This window comes from Leucoraja erinacea, chromosome 6, assembly GCF_028641065.1.
Source record: "Leucoraja erinacea ecotype New England chromosome 6, Leri_hhj_1, whole genome shotgun sequence".
Lineage (NCBI taxonomy): Eukaryota > Metazoa > Chordata > Chondrichthyes > Rajiformes > Rajidae > Leucoraja > Leucoraja erinaceus.
Genome location: NC_073382.1, coordinates 7,381,689 through 7,402,273, shown reverse-complemented (window position 1 = coordinate 7,402,273; position 20,585 = coordinate 7,381,689). Strand labels below are relative to the sequence as shown.

The window sequence follows — 20,585 nt, the reverse complement described above, 5'->3', positions numbered from 1 at the left end:
TAGTATTGGGTAGGCTAATGGGACTGAAGGATGATAAATCCACTGGGCCTGATGGGACTGAAGGATGATAAATCCCCTGGGTCTGCATCCCAGGATCCTCAGGCTCTAGAAATAGTGGACCCATTGGTGATCATTTTCCAAAGTTCAATAGATTCAGGATCAGTTCCTGTGGATTGGAGGATAGCTAATGTTATCCCACTTTTCAATTAGCCCGACTTCGGTGGTGGGAAAGATGCTGGAGTCAATTATTAAAGAGGTAATAATGGGGCATTTGATAGCAGTTGATTGGAGCACATGGTATTGAGGGCAGGGTGTTGAAGTGGATAGAAAATTGGTTGGCAGACAGGAACCAAAGAGTAAGAGTGAACGGGTCCTTTTCAGAATGGCAGGCAGTGGCGAGTGGACTGCCACAAGGCTCGGTGTTGGGGCCGCAACTGTTTACCATATATATTAATGATTTGGAAGAGGGAATTAGGAGCAACACTAGCAAGTTTGCGGATAACACAAAGCTGGGTGGCAGTGTGAACTGTGAAGAGGATGTTAGGAGGTTGCAGGGTGACCTGGACAGGTTGAGTGAGTGGGCAGATGCATTATAATATAGATAAATGTCAGGTTATCCACTTTGGTGGCAAAAACAAGGGGGCGGATTATTATCTCAATGGGGTTAGTTTAGGTAAGGGGGAGGTGCAGCGAGACCCGGGCGTCCTTGTACACCAGTACTGAAAGTTGGCGTGCAGGCACAGCAGGCAGTGAAGAAAGCTAATGGAATGTTGGCCTTCATAACAAGAGGATTTCAGTATAGGAGTAAAGAGGTTCTTCTGCAGTTGTATAGGGCTGTGGTAAGACCACATCTGGAGTATTGTGTACAGTTTTGGTCTCCTAATTTGAGGAAGGACATCCTTGTGATTGAGGCAGTGCAGCGTAGGTTCACGAGATTGATCCCTGGGATGGCGAAACTGTCATATGAGGAAAGATTGAAAAGACGAGGCTTGTATTCACTGGAGTTTAGAAGGATGAGGGGGGAATCTTATAGAAACATATAAAATTATAAAAGGACTGGACAAGCTACATGCAGGAAAAATGTTCCCAATGTTGGGTGAGTCCAGAACCAGGGACCACAGGCTTAGAATAAAGGGGAGCTCATTTAAGACTGAGGTGAGAACAACCTTTTTCACCCAGAGAGTTGTGAATTTGAAGGCAGTGGAGACCAAATCACTGGAGGGATTTAAGAGAGAGTTAGATAGAGCTCTAGGGGCTAGTGGAATCAAGGGATATGGGGAGAAGGCAGGCACAGGTTATTGATTGGGGACGATCAGCCATGATCACAATGAATGACGGTGCTGGCTCGAAGGGCCGAATGGCCTCCCCCTGCACCTATTTTCTATGTTTCTATACAAAGATTCTGCAAAATAGTACATTATATTTTATTATTGTAGCTGCTTTAGATAAAAAGCAAGGAATTCAGACTTGCCGATAGAACAATAGACAGGTGTAAATGTGTTAAATAGGCAGAATTAAAAAAGTAGTAAAGATCTTAAAATGATGTGTTAACAAGATGTGGAATTTCCCACAATGTCCACCCCTGATTGCCCATGATCTAAGTCCGAGGAAGGGTTCAGACACAAAACATCACCCACTGTTTCTCCAGAGATGCTGCCTGACCTGCTGAGCTATTCCAGCATTTTGTGTCTATCTTGCCCAGGAAATGAAGCAGCAAGAATCAACCACATTGTGTGGGAAATACAAGCCAGACAAAGCAAGGACAGCAACAGGGTAGTTTAGGAACTGAAGGTGGACATAAATGCTGGAGGAACTCAGCGGGTGAGGCAACATCTATGGAGAGAAGGAATAGGCGACGTTTTCGGGTCGAGACCCTTCTTCAGATTGTTGCCTCACCCTTCTTAAGATGTTGCCTCACCCGCTGAGTTCCTCCAGCATTTATGTCTATCTTTGATTTTTTTTCCAGCATCTGCAGTTCTTTCCTAAACATTGAAGGAACTGAGGTACTTTCTTCCTTAGTGTGGTTATGGGAGAGACAGTGTCAAAGAAAATACAACAAGGATAGATGCCTTTGGTCCATTGAGCCTGTTCCAACAATCAAGCATCCGTTGACACAAATCTAATCTTTTATCCTTTCCTCCCTCCAACTTGTATCACTAATTTAGACTTCCGAGAGGCAATTTAGATAACCATATTGTTTTAATGCGGGAGGAAACTGAAGCATCCAGAGTAAACTTGCATAGTGACAGGGAGGCCTTGCAAGCTCCATACAAACAGCACTGGAGGTCAAGACTGTATCTGGGTCACTGGAGAGGTGATGTACAGCTATAACAACTGCAACAGAGCAGCCTCTTAAACATTTGAATATTTTTGATGTACATAAATTCTTGATATGCAAGAGTGAAAAGTTGCCTCGGGCGAACAGGAACGGACAAGTTCATGTTAGTCATAAACCAGAACTTCCCAAATGTGGGATTAGCTTGCGTGGCCTACTCTCAACTGGCCAAAAAACACTTGCTCTCAGTGCAGAATTTATGGGTCTTGCAACAGCTGATCCTTAGCTTGAGATCTTGCAATGACAGGTAAGCACTGGGGCACTGAATGAAACAATCACACAGTCAGCCATTCATTCTGAATGCATTCCGAGTGCGTAAATAACCAATTCAAAGCAATTCTCTGTAAATCCTTATTGGTTTTATAGGTGACTAATCCTGCCAAAGTGAAAGCTACCTGTGCCTAACTGCAAACGCACCAGTTAATTTAAAAACGATGAATTTTAAAACTCAGATTTACTGACTGCAAAGAAAATAAGGTAGGATGCATATGTGCAAATCACTGCCATTTTCGATGGTGATGTTAGTTAAACTAATTAACCTGCAAAATAGATCTTATTGGATGGGTAGAAATTAAAGGGACCCTTTCAAATGTTTCTTTCAAAATTGGGGATGCAGATTCAAACCTAGAGATAGTTGTTGCAGCCCTGAATAATCTAATCTAAATGATCAAAGCAATCACCCCTGTAACCTTCTCATAGAAGCATAGAAAATAGGTGCAGGAGTAGGCCATTCGGCCCTTCGAGCCTGCACCACCATTCAATATCATCATGGCTGATCATGGAGGGCCAGCATTCACACGGTTTGCTTTTCAGATGCTGGTGTGTTCTGTTGAACTTGGATATAATACAAAATTCTGTGACTCACTTTACACAAAGTGGATTGTGCTGCCATTATTAATACCACACGTGGTGGAAAGCAGACCAGAGTAGATTATGCAGATATGTCAGACCAGATAGCTGCCTAGAATAGTCTCCAATAATTGGCAAACCTTTCAAACACAGCTATTAACTGGCCAACTCATTTCCAACTGCAGTCAGTGAAGTTTAGTTGTAATAAAGGTTTTTAAAGGCAAATACAGACCAAGTCCATGGAGGAATTTCAGAGGCAGAGCACAATTACTGACCAGGACAACATTTGGGCCAATAGTGTTACCACAGGGAAGCTCTTCGCTGCAAAATAAACCTTCACCTGCACCATAATACCATGTATTCATTTTGCCACACTCAATATTTTGCCCTTCACAGATCAACCTCATCAACAAAGCCTAGTAATTTCCTACTTTCAGGTCCTTAGGATAATTAATTGGATTTTATGTTACAAGCAGCAAACAGTTGGCAAACATTTAAGTATTTAATGACCTCCTGATCTATTTGGGCTCATTTAACTCCCCTCTATGGAATACAGTTTCTTCTTAACCCAGGAAGCTGCATTTACTGAGCAAATAGTGCTATTTGCAATCACTATAGAAGTGTTTACAGAAACACGTCTTAAGGTGCATCATGACAAACCAAAGGCTTCTGTAAAGCCAGGGCCACATGCAGTGGTTTTTGCTGTTCTTTGAATCTCCTAGAATGGGCGCAAGGTGAGGGATTAGCCTCTGGAAGGATGGAATGTACAATGCTACTCAGGGAACTCTATGACCACTAGGGTAGGAATAATGACTAATGAGTGTTCAGTCCTTTCACAACTGCTTTGCAGCATGAGCAAGACCACAACCTTGTCTACGCTAATAAATGATGAACATTTGTTGTACAAAAGAGCTACAATGTACACCTCACCATCTCCGATTGATAATAATGTTGCAACACATATTAATATCCCATCAACGTCCTGGAGGGAATAAATCACAATGCTACTAATAGAGAGAGTGCAGAGGAGATTTACTAGAATGTTGCCTGGGTTTCAACAACTAAGTTACAGAGATAGGTTGAATAAGTTAGGTCTTTATTCTCTGGAGTGCAGAAGGTTAAGGGGGGACCTGATAGAGGTCTTTAAAATGATGAGAGGGATGGACAGAGTTGATGTGGACAAGCTTTTCCCTTTGAGAATAGGGAAGATTCAAACAAGGGGACATGACAGAGAAGTTTATGGGTAATATGAGGGGAACTTCTTTACGCAGAGAGTGGTAGCAGTGTGGAATGAGCTCCCAGTGGAAGTGGTGGAGGCAGGTTCATTGGTATCATTTAAAAATAAATTGGATAGGCATATGGATGAGAAGGGAATGGAGGGTTATGGTATGAGTGCAGGCAGGTGGGACTAAGGGGAAAAAAATTTGTTCGGCATGGACTTGTAGGGCCGAGATGGCCTGTTTCCGTGCTGTAATTGTTATATGGTTATATTATATGGTTACTTCAGCAAGGATCTATTATGGACTTTGTTTAGATTGGACCATGTACTTAGGTTTGCACTATTATGGTTGGTTTACCTTGTGTTAATGATAATTTATTGTAAGATTGATTATTGTACATTTACTTGTTGTATTATTGCATTAATGGGGCCAATTAAGCTGCAGCAAAGAATGCCATTGCTCCATTCCAGGTACAAATGACAATTAAAGACCATTGACACTCAATCATAAGCACAATTGGACCAGCTCCCAAAAGGCTGCCCTGTAATGTTGTATGTCCATCCCCTCCACAGGGGGATTGTCCGGCCTATTGAGTTCCGTCAGCAGTTTGTTTTGGGTTGTGGTTGTATCAGAAATGATTGATGTTGATCTCCAACTTCCAGTCTCTTGACCAAGAGCATGAGTATATAGTCCCCATTTCCTGCAGGAGTTCAGTGTAACAATACAGATTTCAAAAATTCCTGTGGAGTTCCCGTCACCATCATAAAACATTCTTCCCCTCCATCACTAGATCCACATTGCTGTATTATGCAGTATACTACATACTGTACTACATGCAAGATGCATTCAATCAGCTTGTCAAAACTAAACTAAAGTGGTAGAAGTTAAGGAAACCTGCTGCAGAGCACTTGCTCGGACTTGGACATTCATTGCCTTCCAGCAGCATCAGGTCCTAATTGTGGAACTTGACACCTAGCAGTGCTCTGGGGAAACTGAGACAAAGACATTTTAAGACACAGCTAAACAAATTTTGGGTTAAAGCCTAGATGGTAGAGGTTGAAGCAGAAAAATGTGTATTGAAGTCCCTCAAGGAGTATAACAAAAGAAAATCTAAGAAACTGTCACTTACAGTATTGCTCCATCAAAGGTGAATCATTTTTCAGATGAGATATTTAAACTAAGGCCTCTACTGCTCTTTTGGATGACTATAAATAATTACCTGGTCATGATAATGTTGTTATGTCAGAGAGATGTCTGCGTACATTTGTTCTGCCACATTTTCTATTATGAAACACCATCTATATTACAAAATACTTTGTTGGCGATAATAAATATTGGATTGGTTGCGAAAAAACAGATAAATAAAAATCTCAATGTCAGCAGAATGAAGGACCTAATAACTTCAGGAAACGAGGTGGTGCACACACCCCAGTTTGCATCAATGGTGCCAAAGTGGGGATGGTTGAGAGATTTCAGTTTCTCTGCACAAGTATTACTACAAATGGCGGGACTGTCATATGCTGAGAGAATGGAGCAACTGGGCTTGTACACTCGGGAGTTTAGAAGGATGAGAGGGTATCTCATTGAAACATATAAGATTGTTAAGGGCTTGGACACACTAGAGGCAGGAAACATGTTCCTGATGTTGGGGGAGTCCTGAACCAGGGGCCACAGTTTAAGAATAAGGAGTAAGCCATTTAAAACGGAGATGAGGAAACACTTTTTCCTCACAGAGAGTGGAGAGTCTGTGGAATTCTCTGCCTCAGAGGGCAGTGGAGGCAGGTTCGCTGGACGCTTTCAAGAGGGAGCTAGATAGGGCTCTTAAAAATAGCGGAGTCCGGGGATATGGGGAGAAGGCAGGAACGGGTTACTGATTGGGGATGATCAGCCATGATCACATTGAATGGCGGTGCTTGCCCGAAGGGCCAAATGGCATGCCCTTGCACCTATTGTCTATTGCTCTGGACCAACTACATTGGGCCAGAGCAATAGACAATTGCTGGTAGAATGTCTAGAAAGCATACCAATGCTTCGATGTCCTCAGAAGTGGAAGGAAATTTGGCATGCATCCACAACTCTTACCAGCTTCTATAAATGCACCATGGAAAGCATCCTGTTGGGACACATCATCACAGTTTGGTTTGGCAACTGCTCGGCCCAACACCGCAAGAAACTGTAGTTGTGTCTGTTGCCACATCCATCACTCAAAACAGACCCCTCCACCCCAATGGACTACATCTATGCTTCACGCAGCCTTAGAAAAGTAGCCCACATAATCAAAGACCATTTATACCCAGTCATTGCCTCTTCCATCCTCTATAAAGTTCACTCATAAACTAAGAGCATCATCCTAATCTCCCATCTATCTCATTTTGGCCTCATGGATGCTTCTTTTTAATCTGCACTTTCTTTGCACTCTGCACTCCAGTATTTTCCTCTTTGCACGACCTGTTGTACATGCCTATGGTTTGATTGTACTCGCGTATAGTATGATTTGACTGGACAGCATGCAAATAAAGTTTTCATTGTTCCTTGGTACATGTTATAATAGTACTAAAATCTTTGAGATGGATAATAAGTGCTCATCTTGTCACCTGCATACCCCTAAGTACGCAAGAGGAATGCCTGGACCCGTCACTAAGATCTATTCAATAACCTCTCACTCGCCTCATTACTTTCACCTTCGTCAACTGGTCCCAACCTTTCCAGCATATTACCAGGCTTCTGAACCTCAAATGAGTCGATCCTTTAGACATTTATTTCCTTTGCGCTTTTATGTGCTTCAAGACATTTGATAAGGCTTGCTAAATTCAAATGGCTATCTACACAGGCAGAATAATGCATTACCTTTATTTTTCGATGCTGGCGAGGGTGGCTGTTCTATAAAAACTTCTGGTGAAGGAGATTCTGGTAGTTCACATTCTCGGTCCACTGTGTCACCAAGACCAGTGATATCAGAATCCTCCGAGCTGTGCCTTATATTTGCACTTTCTGTACACGATACAACAGGAGACGATGGATGTGACACAGTGTTCTCATTATGTTGCTCCTGTTGTTGAGGCACTGCAGGTAATTGTGGCAATGACTGAAGTTCCGCTTGCATCTGTGTCTGCTGCTGGTGCGTTTGGTGAAACTGTCTCGATGTTTTTGACCGCCTGCTTGCCTGGCTGTGGGGTGGATTTGCCTCGGGGGCAATGGCATTTGCTTTGGTGGTGGCAAGGGAAGATGTGAGGGTAGACATTCTACCAGTATTATTTGAGTTATTTGCAAAATTTTTCAGTTTTGGACTTTCAAAGTCAAAAGAGTTTCTGTTGCTGTGCAACTGTGACGCAGCAGAGAATTGTTTGTGGTTGGCTACACTGGGTCTTGAAGAACCACCTCCTCCAAATACTCCTCTTGAGGAACTGTGATTTGATTCAGATCCAAGTGCATTTAAACTGTAGACAGCAAACAAAACAACATGAGACCTTTTAAATCTACAGGTAAGTTATAGGAATAAAGCAATATTTGAGCAAATAGAAATTATATATTTTATTGCACATGAGAATCTATGTAAAAAAGCTCTTTTCTAAACTAAATGTACAAAATATATAATAAAATATTGTAAGATCAATTACCTAAAGGCTATTATTATTATTATTATTATTATTAGAGAGGTTATTAATAGCAAGAACACCGTTAGCATTTAAGAAGGGGCACAATGAATTGCAAAACAAAATAACAGCAATAGGTATAAGATTAACTTCAAGATTTAGGACCATAAAAAGTATTGGATTCATAATACACAGAAATATTTAAAATAGATTTAGAAGTTTTCGGTAAGAACGTTAATGGGAGGCAATAGATAAGGAAGACGGTCAGAATCCTTTTCCCAAGATGGAGAAATCAAATACTGGAGGGCATAGCTTTAAGGTGAGAGTTTTATTTTACAGATGGTGGTGAGTGTCAGGAGTGGTGGTTGAGGCAGTTACATTCGTGGCATGCAAGAAACTTGGAAGACAGATGGATATGTAGGGAATGGAGACATATGGGTTAGCTGCAGACATAAGAGTTAGTCTTGGCATCATGCTTGCCATAGACTTTGTGGGTGAAGGGCCTGTTCTTGTGCTGTACTGTTCTATGTTCTAAAGTTATCTGATCAAAAACAGAATGGTCATGTGCACAAGAAATACAATACACTGTTATATATAGAGCAGTACTTTGTATACCATGGAAATCTTACCTCAAATATTTATTGATTACTATGAATAAAAGTAGGGCCTGAATATCCACTTTGAAGAGATTATTTAGAAAACCTACTTTGGATGTCAGATTTTAGCACTTATTTAGCATACATTTAACACTGGCAACCGTGGGAGTATTACAACTCATTAATTGTGACATGATATTTTACTGCCTATCATAAAGAGTAGATCTGCAAGAAAATAGAACAAAGTAGAAAATCTAATATTTGACGAGTGACTAATAAACTGCTATCAAATCCAAATCAGGAATATATTCCAACAAATCCACAAGGGAACAAAAATCAGGTCAAGAACATTACACTTACTTTCCATCTGATGAAATACCAACTATTCTCCTGAGATCGAATGTCCTTCCTACATCAAAGGGAGGATTGGACCCCTCTAAAGATAAACGTCTTTTGAAGGGCTCCCATATTCCTTGAGCTTCTAAATAAGCTGTTCCAATCACCAAAAGGAACAAAACACTAGGAAAGAAAACAAAGTACTTAATAGAGTCAAGTTAACACCAAAATTATTCTTTAACACCTTGTCTTTAACAAGTAAAATAATTCAAAGGAGATACGGTGTCAGTATTTATGCCTTCCAAATGTACTTTAGATTCATAGCAGTAGAAGATGGCTTTATTTTAAAGGACATTCTGGGAGGATGCATTTTCTTTAATTTATGACTCTACTGGCAACTGGGGACTGCCCTTCCACATGCCAATATATTTTTGGACCAGTCTATGTTTGTCAATCCTTCGTCAACTAACTGGTGAATGGGCAGGTCCATTTAGAGTCTTGGTGCCTTGAACACCACAAAGCAGGTGAAGAAACGTCAAACAAAATTGAACTTCTCAGTTTGTAATTGGGTACATATACTAAGCACTATTCCAGGGCACGGATAACTGACTAGTTAGCTTAATATACTCATGGAAATAAGAGTGGCAAGACATTTGTTTAGGACACACAGCTCAATGAGCCAAATGGCTGTTTATGCAAAGCAAGCAACAGATTTAGTTGCATCCCTGCGCATACTTTTCATTGCAAAGCCTTGGTTCTGTCAATCTGTAGCTTACTTTGTGCCCTTATGTTAGTGGGGTGGGTGTATCTGTCTGAGTCCGAGGAAAACCTGGGCATCCTATATTAAACATTAAATTCCACAAATGTGGACTTTTGCATTAGCTGCGTTCAGAGAATTAACCAAGAAGACTACAATGCGTTTAACACAAAAGTGAATGGTATATTTTGAAATCGTATTCCGCGACAGTTATTAAATAGCAGCAGTTTAATAGAAGATACCTCATTATTCCTGAGACGATCACGTACAGTCCTAGTTCCCAGTTGGGTCTAGGCAGGGCCTCTGCACATGTTGCCAACATATGGTATGGGAGGGATGCATTTAATACAAACACAAATTCGGAACCTCCTGATGTGATGAGTTTTAACTCGCGGATAACTCTGGAGGCAGTGAAATCTGGTGTAAACCTGAAAACAAGCAAGATATGCTCATCAGATCCCTCAAAACTGTCAACAAAACCAATGAATCCAACAAACTGCAAATTTAACTTTTAATGGTGCAAACAAATTCCAACAATCTAATCTCTTTACTGCTACAATGATATCTTGAAAGTCAACACTTTTTTTTAAGCAATGAATTATTTTATCTTATTTGACATTGAACTAACAGTCCAACACAAGCACTTAGACAATTTGTTCTGATTTTGTTTTGGTTGGCCAGAACACTGCAACGCTTATTTAAAAGCTACAAATCATGCATGTGATTCATGGTTAAAAACGTGGCAACCTTAGAACCAATAATAAAAACATATCCAGTATGTTTTTGAGTATGTCCAGTTAATTTTAGTTTATATTTCCAAATTAACTTTAGTGCAGACAATGCCAACATTCTTTGGATTGAGCAGCTTTCAAATATTTAGAATCAAAACTAAAGAGAGGAGAAGCTTCGGGACTCACAATATAATAATTTCTTTAGAGGCATTCGGTTTTAGTGCAAACTCTTGACAGTTTACAACTTTGAAGCCATATCCTTCACAGATGTATCCACTGATCTCCATAGACTTGACAAAGACTGGAAGTAGTCCTGTGTTTTCTACTTTAAAAATTCTCTTCAGCGTGAAGTTTGGCTCTCTCATTTTCATTTCTGCAATTTAAAGATGCAAGACTTTATTTCTACAATTTAAACGTGCAAGACTTCCCACAGTTCTCTCCACGGTGACTGTTGCTGGGATGGAATTGCTTGAGTAATACTTGTGCATCACAGATCTAAAGAAGATATTGAACCCATTCTGCCCATGTCCAAAACCACTCCAATCCCACTTAAAACTCTTGGTTCCTGGCCCATTAGATTAAGATGGCCAACAATCACATTTTGAACAGGATTTCGCATACTTAGAAGAAAATTCAGTTTGCTGTTGGACGCAAACTTTCCCAAATATTTAAAGGGAAAGATGGAGGGCCCAACAGAATAGGGAGAAATGAGACCAGGAATCCCCATAAAAGAACGTGCAGAAGTAACTTCTAATTACACTCTCCTCTTCCAACACCCCCCACCCCTCCACCACCAGAGTTGTTTTACCAGTTCCACAGTTCTCCACATAGTTTCCCTCTTGTTCCCTCGCCAACAATGAGCCTACCAGGGCACCATCCTGCCTGAGGTTATTAATGGCCAGCCCGATTGGTCCTGGTCTTTTTCTCCCTCCAGCTCTTCACCTTCACCCCACCCCCACCCCCACCCCCCACCCCACCCCCCCCCCCCACCCCCACTGGACAAAAGGTCCCGACCTGAAACCAAGAGTAGGAATTAACGGTTCCCTTTCAGAATGGCAGGTCGTGACTAGTGGGGTGCCGCAAGACTCGGAACTGGGACAGCAGCTATTCACAATATATATTCATGATTTAGATGAAGGAATTAAAAGTAACAATAGCAAATTTGCAGGCGCACAAAGCTGAGTGGCAGTGTGAACTGTGAAGAGGATGCTTTGAGGATGCAGGGTGACTTGGATAGGTTGGGCGAGGGGCAGATGCATGGCAGAAGCTTCTTAATGTGGATAAATGTGAGGTTATTCACTTTGGTGGCAAGAACAAGAAGGCAGATTATTATCTGAATTATGTCAGATTAGGAAAAGGGGAAGTGCAAAGAGACCTGGGTGTCCTTGTACATCAGTCACTGAAATTAAGCATGCAGGTACAATAGGCAGTGAAGAAAGCTAATGGCATGTTGGCCTTCATAATGAGAAGTTTGAGTATAGGAGCAAAGAACTCCTTCTGTAGTTGTACTGGGCCCTGGTGAGACCACACCTGGAGTATGTGTAAGAATGAACTGCAGATGGTTGTTTAAATTGAAGGTGGACACAAAATGCTGGAATAACTCAGGACAGGCAGCATCTCTGGAAAGAAGGAATGGGCAATGTTTTGGGTCGAGACCCTTCTGCAGACTGCTGTCAGGGGAGGGGGCGGGATAGAATGTAGTCTGAGACAGTAAGACTAGTGGGAGAACTGAGAAGGGGATGGAGAAAGAAAGCAAGGGCTATCTGAAGTTAGAGAAGTCAATGTTCCTACCGCTGTGGTGTAAACTACCCAAGCGAAATGTGAGGTGCTGATACTCCAATTTGCGCTGGGCCTCACTCTGACAATGGAGGAGGCCCAGGACAGAAAAGTCAGATTGGGAATGGGATGGGGAGTTGGTGCTAAGCCACCGGGAGATCATGCAGGTTATAACACTTGGAGTATTGTGTGCAGTTCTGGTCTAATTTAAGGAAGGACATTCTTGCTATTGAGGGAGCGTAGCATAGGTTCACGAGGTTAATTCCCGGGATGGCGGGACTGTCATATGAAGAAAGAATGGGCTTGTATGCACAGGAATTTAGAAGTATGAGAGGGGATATTATAGAACCACATACAATTATTATGGGATTGGACACGCTAGATGCAGGAAACATGTTCCCGGTGTTGGGGGAGCCCAGAACCAGCAGCCAGTTTAAGAATAAAGGTCATTTAGAAATGGGATAAGGAAAATCTTTTTCACCCAGAGAGTTGTGAATTTGTGGAATTCTCTGCTTCAGAAGGCAGTGGAGGCTGACTCACTGGATGCATTCAAAAGAGAGTTAGAAACATAGAAAATAGGTGCAGGAAGAGGTCATTCGGCCCTTTGAGCCAGCACCGCCATTCATTGTGATCATGGCTGATCGTCCCCAATCAATAACCCGTGCCTGCCTTCTCCCCATATCCCCCGATTCCACTAGCCCCTAGAGCTCTAACTATCTCTTAAATAGAGCTCTTAGGGCTAGCAGAATCAAGAGACATGGGGAGAAGGCAGGAACGGGGTATTGATTGTGGATGATCAGCCATGATCACATTGAATGGCAGTGCTGGCTTGAAGGGCCTTCGCCTGCACCTATTTTCTATGTATCTATGTAAACCTCTCTAATCAAGAGGGGAAATATGGATCTCAAATAGTCCTGCAACAACTACATTCAAATTAGCCTCACTAAGGATCGAACTCTCAGCCTAAATTGATTCCATCTAGCCACCATCTTTCCCTCTTAAATTTCCCCCATGGTCGTAAGGAAAGTATCAATAGACAGGCCTAACTCTTCTCATTCCCAATTCTTTAAATCAACTTTCAACTGTGCTCTACATCTTTTACAAATGATTCAAACTTATGCTATGGAAGAGTTAACATCTTAGAATTTCTCCACTAATTTGAATTTCTTCAATTAAAGAATACAGACACACTCACTCACAGCACGTGAATGTTTAATGCTCACATTTCCTTGCAATGTAGAATGAAACTAGTTAGCCCATTAAATCTATGCTGGCTCACTACCTAATTCCATTTCACAGATGATGATCTAGTTTACAACCAGTAACAGTGGTAACAATACATTTACCAAGCCCTCACAAGGGTATTAAAGTATATAATGTTGCACTGCCACTTGCAACCATTCTGATCATTTCATGTTAAAAAAAATATTTTTATGAAATGGTTGGGATACTTCTGAAATTTCACAGCACAGGCAAATAATTTGTGGTTAGAATGTATGGTCTTTCTTTTGCAATAAATCATGCATTTAGGTTAGAAAAAAAATAATATTGAATATCAGGTAGAATTAAGGAAGAGTTTTTTTTTTCCTACACCAAATTAAACTGGATGGATGGTAAAAGCACCTCATCTTGTGCATTATCTAATCACTAAATCTTGCCATTTATATGATAGCTGTTAATTGGTGTTTCTTTTGAGTGATTGTCACAGCGCTTACAATTGCACAAAGCAATTAATTTGTTCATATGATTTGGGAGATCCTGAAGATATTGATGCTGTTCTTCAATAAATTCTCATGGATGAAGCTTCTTCTGAGCAGCCTCTTTGGAAACGCCTCTTACAGGACCAATAGTTGCAATTTTAACATTACCCCAATTTCTTTATTACTTCACTGTAACAATATCCACAACAATGATGACACTTTCAACAGCACTAAATTACTTACTATCGGAACAGTCTTTAAGCAAAACTTCGTTAATTTTAAAACGCAAAGAACTCCCTGGTCCAGGATGCTTTCCTGCCAGCTTCAGGCTCTCTGTTGTCCCTTGCCCTTGCACCACCACTGCATCCACTACTGTTAGATTGTTTCTGCACATGGTAAAGAATAAGTCAGTAAGACATTCATGGATCAATAATGCACCACATAGCAGAGAACCTCATAAAAAACTTTAATTAAATATGCAATTGCTCCGAGAAGTGTATTCATATGATCAAGCCGAATTAAAAAGAATCACATTAATTAGCATTAATTAGCATATATTTAAAACCACAGAATCCAAAACCATCAGTGGCACAACCTGAAGACACTATGAAACAAGCGCCAGAGGTCCATTTAGTAATAAGACACACCTTATAATAATTAAGGATACCACTGTTCTGTTGTGAACTGGTGCAAATTTCACTGTCACAGCCCTTCTTTCACCAGGCTTTAGAATGACATTTAGCACAGACTGCCGAGCTGAGCCTTCCACAAATCCAGAAGAACTTTTAGCAGAGGATGTCTGGAAACAAAAAATAGGAAGTGAAAGGAAAATTATTAATTTGCGTCAGAAAAATTTACCTTCCATCTCCTCATTTTACATACCACAACTTAAAAAAAATTAAAATCTAAAAGGTACATCATGACAGAAACTGAGGGAGAGCTGAGAAGGGGAGGAGAAAGCGGGGACTACCTGAAATTAGAAAAGTCAATGTTCATACCGCTGGGGTGCGTAACTCTGCTCTCACTCCCCATCCCCCCCACTTGTAACAAGGGCAGTCCCCCTTGTCCTCACCTTCCACCCTACCAGCCATCACATACAACTAATAAGCATCCAACATTTTTGCCACCTCCAACGGGATCCCACCATTGGCCACATCTTCCCATCTCCTCCCGTCTGCTTTCCGCAGAGACCGCTCCCTCCGTAACTCCCTAGTCAATTCGTCCCTTCCCACCCAAACCACCCCTTCTCCTGGCATTTTCCCTTGCAACTGCAGGAAATGCTACAACCTCCCCCCTGACTCGATCTTTCCAGGTGCGGCATCTGCAGTTCCAACCTCTTATTGCAACATCATGCTCTACATCAGTGAGACCAACGTAGATTTGGCGTCGCTTGCCGGTTCGCAATTAACCCATCTCCCGGTAGTTTCAGCACTTCAACTCCCTCCCATTCTGCTTTCCTGGGCCTCCTGCATGGCCAGAGCGAGTCCCACTAAATTGGAGGAGCAGCACCTCATATTTCGCTTTGTCAGTTTACACCCCAGCGGTATGAACATTGACTTCTCTAATTTTAGGTAGTCCCTGCTTTCTCCTCCCCTTCTCAGCTCTCCCTCAGCCCACTACCTCTGCCTATTCCTTTCTTCATCTCCCCCCCCACTCTCACATCAGTTTGAAGAAGGGTCTCAACCCAAAACGTTGCCTATTTCCTTTGCTCCAAAGATGCTGCCTCACCCGCTGAGTTTCTCCAACATTTTTGTCTAACTTCGATTTTCCAGCATCTGCAGTTCCTTCTTAAACATCATGACAGAAACTGTTGTTTGCCTTTCATGTAGTTTCACACACAAGCTACATGCGCTTTTAGCTGTAAGTCTAAGGAACTGATGTGTGACACTTTTGAGAACTATATTCTGCACACTGTATCATCCCCTTTGCTCTATATATTTACTTGAGTTTGAACTGATTGTATCCATGTATGGTATATCTGATCTATATGTATAGCATGCAAAATAAAGTTTTTCCACTGTATCTCGGTACATGCGGCAATAATAAACCTAACCTAAACCTACGTTTCAGAACTGACTTTTTTCCCCCCCACTAGTTCACTAACTTCCAGAAACTGTATTGCTAATCCAAACACTGTTTTTAAAAAGAAACACCAGCTTTAATGAAAGCGAGTTAAATGATGGGGATTTAAACCACTCGATTGGAACAAATAAATCTCTCAAATATAAACCCTTACACAAAGACATAAAATGCTGAGAATATTCAGCATATCAGGCAGCATCTGTGAATAGAAAAGCTGTTAACATAAGGTCAATTATATTCCATCATAGCCTGATGAAAATCATTAACCTAAAATGTTAATGCTGTTTCTCTGGTTACAAATGCTGCCTGTCCTGTTGACTATTTCCATCACTATTTGTATTTCAAATTTCCAGCACATAATTAAACACTAGCTTTATTAATTAGCCAGTACAATTTCATAACTCAGCAAACCTTTTACTTTAGGAAAGTCAGTCAGATAGATTTTAAGGCAATGCCCATTCATTCTTGTCAATGAGAAACTACATTCTGTAGAACAGCATAGAACAGAATGTAGTTTAGTGTTAAAGTTAGCAATCTTTTCTACACCAAGCCAATTGGTGAACTGCACCAAATAGCAAGTGGGACAGAATTGTTAAAATTGCTTAATATTAAAGAATATCACCATCTAAAAAGATATTACCAAATTTGGATACAGAATAATAGCCATTTTAACAATAATCCTACACCAGAACACAAGGAGTATCCTTCCCCCCAACTTTTACTTTATTTAACATAATCCATGTCAAATTTGGGATTTTCTCATTCTGCACAGCTGCCTAATCTATTTGATACATTCAATTATTTATTTGGGAAGCTTTACTTTGAAGGCATATTATAATTTAGTACTCTTCAAAAAAAATGCATTGAGTAAAATTGGAGACAAAATCTGTATTGTCCATGCTGTATCAGGAATTCTGAACATGCCAGAAATAAAATGGGCTTCATATTTTGTTTAAAAACATCTTCTCAGAGAATGAAGCAGTGAAATTTGATCTTAAATATTCTCTTAGAACACCCATTTCTTGAGCCATTAATGTCGGTCACACAAACGAGAAAAGCTGCCCCTCTCCCATTATACAGGTGCAGGATTTGATATCATCTAATTAACTTTCAATGGAATCCAAGGAGGCAACCAGATTGGATCGAATCCACAGCTTCAAAATTAACTCTCAAATGGAAAGATCTGTTTGCATTTGATCAAGTTTTCTTTACTTACATGATTACTGACAATCGTAAATTCAAGTGTTTTTGTATCCAGATTTGCCTGTTTGCCCAAGCGAAGTCTGAAATCAAAAATACACATTTCACGAAAATGTAGATTTTTCTTCTTTACGAAGAATACATCATTTTATCTAAGCATTTACAAATGTCAGATGCATTGCGAAGTCAACATTTCTCAACATACAATACTATAATTTACATGCATATCCATCTTCACATCCAACTTAAACCTAGTTGCATTTCGTCAATAGTAATGCTGTATACCAAGAGTGGCAATTCTTTGGAATTAACTAAGATTACCTAAGACTAGAGAACAGGGGAAGCAGCACAATGATATTGCAAGATAGCAAACGGGAAACAGCATCCCTTATACATTTCTGGAGATTACCTTTTCAGTTTATATTGGCTATTAAGTTAAAATGCCTCATAGGATGCTACTGAAATGTCAAAAACCTTTGAAAATTAAAGCTATCCTGAATCATTTAACATATCACCAATATTTAAAGCTGACGACTTTGGCAACAAATACTTCAACTCAGGGCACCAGGAAACTCTGGCAAGTGCATTTTAGCATTACTCTTCAACGGTGACTTGAAGATACTTTCAGAGGACCTATGTTTTACAGCAAAGTAGTACTTTAATTTTTGAGTGTAGTTATTACGGAGACATCCCAAACCAACTTAGTAAAAGCAAGTCAAATATTAAGGACATAAGGAATAACTCCACTGCTCTTTGGCACAGCAACAAGACCTTCGACACCCACCCGGGATCTGAATGGGTGAGATTTAATTTGGGCCCAAAGATGTTTTTTCCCCTGTAGTGTAACACTACTTTGTTATGGTAATACACACTAATTTAGATTTATTTTATGGGATTTGAACAGTGGTTGATACAGTTACCATTCAAAATCCAATAAATAAAGGCAGAAACATTCAGTAGGTGAAGCCACGTTTAGGAAACAGAGTTGGCATTTCAGGCTGATGAATTGGAAGAGAAAATAAGTTTGTTTTAAACTGCAAAGTGCCGGGAGGAGATGGATACTAAAGAAATAGTTCTGATTGCCTGGCATGCATGCAGCCAGGGTTATTGTGGTGATGAGCTGCTTTTAAGAGGCTAAGGGCTTGATAGACTAATGGTGGTGAGTGAGAGAGAAAACAAACAGAATTATATACAAATGGTATACAGTGCTGGACAGACTGTTGCAAAGAACCAAAATCAAAAAGGAGAAGGTACACAAAAATGCTGGAGAAACTCAGTGGGTGCAGCAGCATCTATGGAGCGAAGGAGAGGTAACGTTTCGGGCCGAAACCCTTCTTCAGACTTCAGAGAAAAGGAGAATGTTGGAAGCACCTAGCAGAGTAAGCAGTGTGTGAGGGGGAAAAAAAAAACAAATTAATATCCGAGGGAAGCTTCAATTGTCTAGATAGTTTTGTTACAGCATGACACTGGTTACTTTACACTCTCCCATAGAGATTCCCATTGCCCTATCCATCTGTATATGCAAACATAAATAATTTGTTTTCTCACTTTTTCCAATTCTGTGATAGGGATCTCAAACTGAAATATTGATTGTACATCTTTCTACAAAGCTTGCCTGAACTGCTGAATGTTTCCATCGTTTTCCGTTTCTATTTTAGCTTTCCAACATTTTCAGTTTTTTTGATTTTCAATCACTGCCTGAACTGACTCGGCTACTACAAAGAACGACAGCGGATTTAATCCCTATTTAATCAACAGTTGAAAGAACAGAATTAAACATATGGTATGCATTATTACTCGGGAGTTAAAGTAGTTAAGAAGGAACTCTTCTCGGGTTTCCTACCCAGATACATAGTACAAGTTAATTGGGGAGAAAGCACAAAGGCTATTGATTGTATTGAGTCTTACTGTTAAAGAATAAATATAGGGAAATAATGTTAAAAAAAAGTAAACACATACCTTTCCAATAACACATCTGCAACAAATGAAGGATTGGGATACAATGCTAAAGGAAGAAGCTGAGCAAACACAGGTACATCGGCTGGATTTTCTAAAATTAGTTCTTGTTCCTACAGAAAATAAACAAGACAACAGCAATAGTCATTTGTAAAAAAGACAAACTGCAGATGCTGAGTTTAAAACCCCCCACAAATTGCTAGAGTAACTCTGTGGGTCAGGCAGGATCCCTGGAGAAATGGAAAAGATGATGTTTCAGGTCTGGATCACTTCAGGTCCCAACCCGAAATGCCACACATCTATTTTCTCCAGTGATGCTGCCTGACCCGCTGAATTACTCCAACATTATGTTTTTTTTAATTTAAGCAATGGTCATTTCCCAGTTTATCCAGATTACTGTGTGAACGTTTGTATAAAGCTAAGCACAATAAACAGTTTAAAAAAAAAAAACTTCTATTGACCTTTGATAAATACTTACTGAAGTGTTGTTTGTGTTTGTCAGTGGGAAAATTAAATGCGTTGCATTAAGTAATGATGGCCACACAAGCTCTGATGAGATTACAGCTTGAACATTTTTTTGAAGGTCTGTATCTACTTCAAAAACAACATCCACCCTAAAAGGGGAAAAAAGTCTTCAGAATATTTGCATAAATACACAACTCAGATTACAACAATGCAAAAAGTGAAAGACCAGTGCAATATCCAATTAAGCACTCAAATGATCTTCTACTGTTAACGCCAGGGTATCCAAATAAATGCGCACAAATTAATGTTTCTATTCTAGCTGCTTTAATCTGTTAACCAATTTGTCCAACCAACATTTTACTTACGAATGCAGTGATCATAAAGAAGCACATTTCCATGTTTATGATAAGGCTAATGCATTCTAATTGGCAGTGCTGTGGTCTTTTTAGGCTAGTGACATGAGAGCACAAACCAATGTCAAGGCCGAACTGAAAATTATTACTCACCACAGAAAAACTCTATTGAATCTATCAAGCATCTGATTTGTAAGAATACGTTGCAATCTAACTTCACTAGGAAGGGGAAGGATAGGTAAGCAAGATTTGAATGCTTACTATTTTATAAACTTGCAGGTATCCCATTTGAGATGCAAACTGCCTTGAACCTACTCGTTTGCTATTGTGTACCAGACCTTCCATGAAACTCCCCTCCAAGTTATTCCTCAATCAGCCACTGATTATATTGTTCCATCGAATGCCAATAAACGTTGAGGAACAAAAACAAATCGACATTAAAATAGCATTCAAAAGTTTAGATACTAAATAATTTAGTGAGAAAGTTTTGTCTCGAACTTCTGAACAAGACTTGTTGTTGCTTCCTCAGATCTAACTTCACAGACACATTAAAGACACATTCACCCTGTGAAACACACGTCTCAGGGATGTAGGATGATGGCATATAAATTCACTTTCCATCAGGATACACAAGAA

The 20,585-nt window shown here is 40.2% G+C and overlaps 1 protein-coding gene across 1 annotated transcript in view; it reads right to left on the bottom strand.

The window, feature by feature from the left end:
* Nucleotides 1-20,585, bottom strand: part of tmem131 (transmembrane protein 131) — a 170,488-nt gene that overhangs the window by 22,924 nt on the left and 126,979 nt on the right. The window contains exons 23-31 of the mRNA XM_055636520.1: nt 19,610-19,745; nt 19,135-19,244; nt 17,192-17,258; nt 14,541-14,692; nt 14,137-14,279; nt 10,604-10,790; nt 9,929-10,114; nt 8,954-9,112; nt 7,252-7,841 (exon numbers count right to left, since the gene is read on the bottom strand). Of these exons, the coding sequence (XP_055492495.1) occupies nt 7,252-7,841; nt 8,954-9,112; nt 9,929-10,114; nt 10,604-10,790; nt 14,137-14,279; nt 14,541-14,692; nt 17,192-17,258; nt 19,135-19,244; nt 19,610-19,745 (1,730 nt within the window). The remainder of the gene's footprint in view (nt 1-7,251; nt 7,842-8,953; nt 9,113-9,928; nt 10,115-10,603; nt 10,791-14,136; nt 14,280-14,540; nt 14,693-17,191; nt 17,259-19,134; nt 19,245-19,609; nt 19,746-20,585) is intronic.